The sequence below is a fragment of the Lithobates pipiens genome, unplaced genomic scaffold (genome assembly GCF_037356315.1).
Source record: "Lithobates pipiens isolate NorthernLeopardFrog02 unplaced genomic scaffold, aLitPip1_a1.2 Scaffold_16, whole genome shotgun sequence".
Classification (NCBI taxonomy): Eukaryota; Metazoa; Chordata; class Amphibia; order Anura; family Ranidae; genus Lithobates; species Lithobates pipiens.
In genome coordinates, this window is record NW_027507748.1 from 303153003 (window position 1) to 303162004 (window position 9002).

General features: G+C 36.6%; 1 protein-coding gene across 3 annotated transcripts in view; it reads left to right on the forward strand.

The window, feature by feature from the left end:
* Positions 1-6123, forward strand: part of MAGI3 (membrane associated guanylate kinase, WW and PDZ domain containing 3) — a 497671-nt gene extending 491548 nt beyond the window's left edge. For 2 of the 3 annotated variants that reach the window (XM_077481557.1, XM_077481558.1), the window contains exon 21: positions 1674-6123. In XM_077481557.1, the coding sequence (XP_077337683.1) occupies positions 1674-3250 (1577 nt within the window). In that variant the 3' untranslated portion in view covers positions 3251-6123. Of the gene's footprint in view, positions 1-458; positions 550-1673 lie in introns of all 3 variants that reach the window. The other variant, XM_077481559.1, reaches the window with a different exon arrangement.
* Positions 6124-9002: the final 2879 nt, after the last annotated feature.

Here is a 9002-nt window from a genome sequence, read left to right on the forward strand (position 1 = left end):
AGTGGGGGCCTGGCACAGAACATAGCCCTGTAGAGTGTCAGGTTCTGAATATCTGTAAACTCATTTATGCATGTCCGTAACAGAAAGTCCTGAGTTTTAATTATAATGCACTTCTTTTCTTCTTTTTTTTTTTTTTTTTTTCGGATTTGAACCTTTGAATATTGCTTTATGTATTTTTCTATACCAAGAGAATTAAGGCACAGTATGTTCTTATTCATTTTGCTAACATACTATATATCTTGTCTCCTGTTTGGCTGTTTTTGGCAGCTTCTAAATATCACAGCAGCAGCCAAGCTGATTGTGTGTGAATGTCTTGGCAGATTTTGCATATACAGTGATCTAACCTGTGTGCAAGCATTCCTGCCACACATTGCTAATGATCACCCAGTGTGAACTGTTGCTAGCTATGCCTTGGTGATGTTGGAATTCTGTTCCAGGCTTGTTTTCCTTCTCCTCAGGTTTGGCTCCTTCCAGCCTCTGCTCCTACGTGAAATCTGATCAGCAATAAGGCTTTCTCGTGCTTTTCTTGGTCTTTTCCTTAAAGATTTGGTAAATGTGCATGCCTCTTGATTCAGCTTTTTCACATATTCCTCTGTCTTCACTGTGTCTTGTCTGCTATAGCTGCCTATGCTCATTAATATGTATGTGCACGCATGGCTTAACCAATCACATTTAAGTGGCAGTACAGGTGCTGCTAGCCTTGGAGCAATACACCAGGTTCCAAATCACTTTAATTAAAAAAAATGAGTAAAATGTCTTCCTCATATGACTTTAGAATAAGGATTATCTTCATGCCAAATACTTGTCAAAATCTATGAGGTCTTTAATTGTGGTTATGTGCATGAATACACCCTACTGCATGAGTGCATGTAATTATAAACATATATATTGTCCTTCTGGCAAACTATATTGTATAAATGCTGAAATTCCATGCATTCAACTTTGCATAGACTTTACTGGTTATAGAATTAAAGACACTTTAAATTCACTCAACCTGTATCGAACCGTTAAATAGCCTCCACAAATCACATTACTAAATCGTGCACGCATGTATGTATTGAAGGAAAAAAAACACTTTGGGGTTATTCAAGATGAATTTAAATTGCATCCCGGTAGCTGCTGACAGCTAACCCTCCTGCCCCCTTAAGATGCAATTGTTGAGCGGGCTGATATTCGAACCTATAAAATTGTCTGGCCAATATTTTATAGTCTGACTTCCTAACGACTTGTCTGTAAAAGCAATTCAACCAGAAGTGTGCTACTCTATTATTACATGTTGGGTTGAATCTGTGATTTATCCTGGAATGCCTCTTGAATGTTGCATGCACTCTATCATTAATTCCATTATCATTTGTCCACCATTTCAATATTTGGCGTAGATATTTGTACATGCTGTAGAATACACTGTTTATGTAAAAGATGATGCAAAAATGCAGTTCAGTGTCCACATTTTAAGATATCACTCTGTATTACCTCATATTGGGGTTTGTTGTTTTAAAAGTGCATGTCTCATTGACTGTTAGGATTTATGTTGTATCACAAGATTATCTGTGTTCTCCTGCATGATAAATCAGTTGGTTAATTACAAGTCAAAAGTTTCTCCTCAAAATAACTTTACTGGTTAAAGTGCTTATTGATTCTAATTTGTTTGTTTGTCCTAATTATTTGTTTAGATGATCTGGACAGTACTTCTACAACATCTGCAAATGTAATATATGACGACGATTCAACATTTTTGTCAACCTCATATGTGGATCCAAATCCTGGAGTTTTTCATTCAATGGCGCCTGATGAAGACATTTTCGATGCTCATGAGACTGAAAAAATGGATGTTGCAAATGATATTCAGCAACATAAAGATATTGCAGATTTGCCAAGTGTTAACAGTAATGAGAACAAGTCAGAACTGCTGGCAGCTTTAGTTAACAAGGACAAGCAAAGGGAAAGGTCTGTGAGCCCCAAAAACTCTTCCAAAAATAAACAACTTGAATCTGGGAAAGAAAGCAGCACAAGGAGAGGACGTTCAGCAAGTCCCAAAAAGAGTGACAGTAATATATCTGAAAGACACCAGAGTTCCCAATATACTGATTCAAAACGCACACACAAAGATGTCCGAGAACGATCTTTGAGCCCCCGAAAATCACATCATAAAACAGACGCTGAATATGATGTTGGCAATGATAAAGACAAGAACAGGGGACACAGACACAGAGGAAGATCTGCCAGTCCCAAAAAATCTTATAGAAAAGAGGAGAAAGTTGAAGATGCATCAAAAAAACAGCAAAATACACTTAATGCAGATCAACTTAAGGATAAAAGGTCCATCAGAGAAGATGGAATCGAGAAGAGTAGGAAAACTGAAAAACATGAGGAATCAAAGAAGGACACAAGGGAAGACAAACTTAAGAGGGAGGAGAGGGAAGATAAAGTTAGGAGTGAGGATAAATCCCGAAGGCAAGAGAGAGAGGAAAGACACAGGAAAGAGGACAGGGAAGAAAAACTTAGAAGAGAGGAGAAAGATGACAAACATCGAAAAGTAGACAGGGAAGACAAGCAGAGACGAGAAGACAGACACAGAAAAGAAGAGAGGGAAGAGAAAATCAGGAGAGAAGAGAGGGAGGAAAAGTACTGGAGAGAGGACAAACACAGGAGGCAGGATAGAGAAGAGAAACCCAGAAGAGAAGGAAGGCAAGAGAAACCTAGTGGGGAGGGACAGGAGGAGAAACTAAAGCGAGAAGAGAGGGAAGACAAAATCAGAAAACACATTGGATCCAAAAGAGAAGATAGGGATGAAAAATCCAAAGCAGATGTTCGAGAGTCAAAAAATTATAAAAAGCTAGATGAAAGACATGAGAAGTCAAGACGAGAAGACATTCTGCATGGTGTTAATGACAAGAAAACCACAGACCAGAAAAGTAAAAATGCAGAGGAAAAAGCGCAAAGAAATATCACTGATTCTGAGCAGAAGAAACATGAGAATGAACCAATGAAAAAAGTAGGTTCTTCCAACATTAAGCAACCAACTCAAAACCTAGTACTAAAAGCTAAGCAAGCAGAAAAAAACCCTCATAGTGAACAATCTGCTTTTCATCATGAGCCACAAATCAAGAATCCTACAGCTGACACTACAGAGAAAACCAAAGATGAAGGAGCAGCAAAGACAGCAGGAAAGAGATCACTGATAACTCCAGGCCCGTGGAAAGTTCCCAGTCCTAATAAAGTTGTTGACGCTGATGAATTGAATATATAGACAACTACTCCACATGCTGCCAGCTGAGTTCAGCTTATGTATTTTAGACTTAAAAACTTTAACTTGCATGAAGGATATTTTGGATTTCGCTTGCAATGAATGGTCTTCCACAAGCTTGAGCTCCATGTTACTCTATGAAGGTGTACTGTCGCACTTTTGGACTTTGTGCTGCTACAAATTACGTTGGGACAGTGTTGTACAGATCCTAACCATGCATATATACCTTTGCCAATGTGATCATGACTCCACTACTTGTGCCAATTTTATCTTCCTGTTCAGTTTATTTCCAACGTCCGTGTAAAGTGTAAACTTGTCTTTTACATAAGCGAAAAAAGGCCTGGTTGAAATATTTGACTAGCATGTTGCATGTGTAAAAACTGTAACAGAACATACAAGTTATTGATGGTCAAAGAAAGGACTCTATGTGGCATGGTGACATAAACAAACCACTGACATTTTACTCCTGTGTAAAAATAGCCTCCCAATACACATATATACAGAACAGGAAGCTTTTTTACAAAGAACAAATTGGGGTCAAGTTACCATCTAGTTTTCTACTTTTAATAAGAGCTTATCATAATACCTATATATGTACTTCTGCAGAAAGGGGCAGAAGAATAACTTTTGCTCCAGTCTGTTCCTTTGCTAAATGAGTTTTATTATGATACACATGACTGAATACAAAAGAACAAAAGAAATATTATATGCAGTAAACTGAACAGCATGTATTTCATGGGCTTTTTAAATGATAATTTTAAATCGCTTAATTATAGTTGCATGGGAGGAAAAAGCTTTTTCAGGTCAATGGAAAGCAATGCCTGGGTGAAGGAAAGATCTTAACTATTTGAAACATCTTCTATAATTTACAAAAGTAGCATTCTGTTCAGTACACAATGAAAATGCCATTTGGCATCATTAGACTAATAATGGATGCTTTTATGAAGGTACAATACAAAGTAAATATTACAGGTTGACAATAAATGATAGAAGAATGTTGATGGCTGTGAATGTTACCACTTCTTTTCACAACTGTAACCTTGTCAGCTAGCATATCTAGAAAAAATACACTTGCAACCAAGAAACATATCCAACATTGCATTCTGTATCATCATTGTAGCTAATTCACTGAAAAAGCTGACATTGCACATCAATATTCAACAAGATGTCTGTCGTATTATGTTTACATCATTGTATAACCCATAATCACTAGCTCCTCTTGCCAGGACCTCATGTCCTGCAAAAGAACATTGTTGTCATCACTCAAGGTAGCATAATTCATACATAATTCAGTTTAAAACCAGCTAGATTGGCTGTAGATGGGGAAGTATCCTGTGTGCCCATTTTTAATATGATCGCAGTGGCCCAGTAAGAACCACAAGAATTGTTCCAATACAACCCTTTTGTAGTGTTCTTTGCAGTAAATGCAAAAGTTTCTAGAAATTATTTACCAAAATCTGAGGTCAGACTCGTCATTCTGACGGTTTGATTGCCTTTAGCGATTAAATCAGTCACGGTTATGACAAATGCCCACTGTGCATTGGTCTAGTAAGAGCATTAGTCCCTTAAGATCGAAAAGGCTGCATATTCATAACAGAAGGCTTATGTGTGAGCTATTCTTGTTGCCCAAAATAGCCAATTGGTGTCTGCCTTTCCTTTTCTGACTTGCACTGACAGCAACATGGAGAGTTTTTGTTCGGGCAACAGACAGGTCTCAGCTTTAAGCCCCACAAGACTAGTAAAATAATTGCTTTAGTTCAACTCATTAATTGCTTGAACTGCATGCCATGTGAATTGATTTTAGGATTTTTTGTGCGTGTTTGAGATTCACCAAAGGATTTAAAAAAAAAAAAAAATGTTGAGACTTAAATATATCTAACCTATAATGTATGGAAACCATCTTACATGATATTTAAGTCCCCTTTTAGATGTGTGTTTGATCTATGATTGGTTGCTGAATATAAGCAGAATGGTCCACAGTTCTGTTAATTAGTTAAAAAAAAAAAAAAAAAAAAAAAACCTTTTGGACATTTGGTGGAGGCTTCTCTCATAGATACAAATTGCTATGAAGTAAACTTTTCTTTGCATTCGTGTTCCTGCACGCTGTGGGAAACTACCATAATGTTTAACAGGTAATTATACACTTTAACACCACATTGAATTTGCTAGAACACTGTCCCTCCCACAATACAAAATGCTTTTATGTTTGAAACGGGGTCAGTTGGTGCGTAGCTGTTTGGTTGTAGCCCTGCACATTAGCGTTATGAAATCTAAAACAGCTGAAGCCTTGGGAATGTTATTCTGTACCAATTTATTGCTATATACCTCTGTTCTTCAGTTTTGTTATGGTGAATGTTGTTCTGCTGCGCTTAACCTTTTCATTGCTAAGGAGTGAAGTAATAATACATCAGATTCTCTAGCAACCAAGGGGTTAAGCCATATTCAATGCACCCAGCTCATTACTGTGATTTAGATCTATTCTCTTCATATACTGTGATACTTTTCCAGAAGTAAATCTTTCACACGAAATGTTTTTCCGATTCTGTATGAAAAGTTGCCTTGAAATATTAAGGGAATCAAGAATAGATTTACTGGTTGTAAATGTCTAAATAATGTACAGCACCTATAAATATATACATATATCTTTCCAAAGTATAGAATAGATCTGTAAAGCAGTTATTATTTTTTATATATAGATATACATATATAGATATATAAGAACAATGGCCTTCAGTTCTTGCACTGTAAAATATTATAAGACAAATTGCTGTACAATTTTGTTTTATTTTCCGATAATGCATTATATATATTGTATGTGTTCAGCTGAAGCATCCTTCAAAATTAAGAACTATTTTGCATTAAAATGAATACACAGAGTTGCTTTGTCTTTTGTTATTAAGACTCTAAGCAGGTTTACTAAAGTATAAATTAATGGTGTGCTTTGTTTGTCTCTTTTTCATGCCGTAATCGCACAATACACATTATTAAACAAGATTAAAATATTTATTACCGCATGATATTCCATTCACAGTGAAGCAGAATTTGATTGTATAAGGTTGTAAATTACATTAATTAGGACATTTAGTAAACAATGTCAATTCAAAATTAAATTTTACTCAATGAAATGAAAATCTGCTTTTGTAGGGTTTTGAGCTGATTGTTGTTGTAGTCATTTTAATTGGATAGTATGGCACAATAAACTAGACCTATTAATATGAAGCAACATTTTAAACCTATGTCTGAATGGGCATAGCATGTAATAAATATGGAATTATATATATATATATATATATATATATATATAATCAGTTATATACTGTGCTGCACTCTCTTCTATTTCAAACTTTTAACATGTTTGTTTGGATGAAGTTGCCTTTATATTGGCAGATATAAACATTTAGTAGCGATAATACCCCATGTACTGGTGAAGAGCATGTTGTAGCTTTTATCCATCTTGGAGATTGCTTGCCTTTATGCCATCATGCCTTCACATGAGCTTTCCAATCAGGTCCACTAGTTAGTCAGGTTAAAAAAAATAGAATAAATACACAGAAAACCTTGCAATTGTTTCAGTGGGGGTAACAACTCTTTTGTGATCCACCAGCCTCTGGTCTTGTTATCTATAAATGTTAATGTCCAATCATATTTGGTGCATTTAGGGAAGCATCTAGCTCTTTTTTTTTTTAACTGATCTACTGAGCTGGACAGCACCAGTTCTTGAGCGAGTCTATTCCACATTTTCAAAGCTCTTATGCCCCATACACATGGTCAGAAATTCAGACGGAAAAAATCTGATCGGATTATGTTGTCGGAAAATCGTGTGTGGGCTCTATCAGACTTTTTATGTCGGAAAAACAAAATCCGATCAGACTTTTTCCGATCGCGTGTAGAGAATTCCGATGCACAGAGTGCCACGCATGCTCAGAAAAAATTTGGAGACGAAAGCTATTGGCCTCTAAGTAGTCTCGTCATATGTGTGTAACGTCATCTCATTCCCAACAATCGGATTCTCCAACAACTTTGTGCGACCGTGTGTATGCAAGACAAGTTTGGGCCAAAATCCGTCTTAAAAAATCAGATGGATTTTGTGGTCGGAATGTCCGAACGTGTGTATGGGGCATAACTGTGAAAAAGGCTTTCTGCATGTGGAAGTTAAATCTCTTCTTACACAGTTGTAAAGAGTGTCTCCCCAAATGCTACTTTTCAAGAGAAAAAACTTGTTTCAGGTAATATTTCCTGATAGCTGAGATTGTATGTCTGTTTACATCCACTTACCTCTAAATCCATCCAGGTACTAAAAAAAAAAAAAAAAAAAAAAATTCTGGACTTAAATGTGATGCATCAGAGGCAGCCTGATGTAAACAGATGCCATGCTATTTTCATTTGCATGTCCATGAATCCAACACAGGTCTGCAAAGGTCCAGATGCAAAATGCAGAAAACGTAAATGTTACGGAAGTACTATTTTGGTCCAATTGAGCAGGGCATCTGTTCATAGTCTGCCCTGGAAAAAGCAGAAGCTTGCCACTTCATCAGTGGCAAACAACATTAGGCTGTGTAGTGAGATTTACGTGTACAGACCGCTACACTGGCAGCAGTGGTGGAAGAGTGAGGTGCTCTATGCCCAAAATTAGGAAAGATTCCACAAGTCAATGGGTACCTCAGGCGCTGCTTCTAGGATGGTGAATCGGCAATCTCTTCTCTAGGTCGGGACATCAGTGAACTGGTGAAAGCAAAACTTGCTGTTTTTATGTGTTGGCCTAATACTCCATGTTTGGTTAAAGATGCAATATGTGTGGGGCCAATAATCATAAAAAAGGACTGCTTGCAGCATGAGGGGGGAACATATGAAGCACCTGATGCAAGGAAAGTTAACTAGTTAAGACCTGTAAAAAATTCTGTGGAAAAATAACAGGCCCGGTGAAGACTGATGACCAGTGAACAAGGCGATCCATGTCTTTCAAAAGACAATCCTCTTCAGAGTATATAACAATATATGCCTGACATGCTCTCGATGTGCTCTTTCTCATTGGCAGACAGGGAGAGGCCAACACAATTGTTGAAAATTGAATAACCCCTTGTGCTGATAATCTCAGTGAACCTAAATTAGAAGTGGCAATTGCCAAAAAGAATGCAACAAGAATTGCATTTTCAATGAACCAAATCATAGACTTTTACATGCTCTCCTTAATTAGCCTAGCAGTTTTATGAAAGACCTGGTGTCAGTGGTTTAGGTGGGCTATTAATTGTGTGATCCATGTATACATAATGGTGCAGTCCCCCTGTTAAAATGTCAGGTTTCTGTGAAACTTTTTTCAACTTTATTGTGACCTATATACTGTACAACTCAGTTGAACAACAAACTGAAATATTTTAGGTAGGGGGGAAGTAAAAATAAAAAAATAAAATAATATGATTGCATAAGTGTGCACATCCTTAACCACTTAAGCCCCAGACCATTTTGCTAGCTTAAGACATCCTTTTTTTTCCCACAAATAGAGCTTTCTTTTGGTGGCATTTGATCACCCCTGCGGTTTTTATTTTTTGCGCTATAAACTAAAATAAAGCGACAATTTTGAAAAAAGCATTATTTTTTTACTTTCTGTTATAATAAATATCCCCCAAAATATATAAAAAATATATTTTTAGGCCGATACGTATTCTTCTACATATTTTTGGTAAAAAAAAATCGCAACAAGCGATAATTGATTTGTTTGCGCAAAAGTTATAGCGTTTACAAAATAGGGGATAATTTT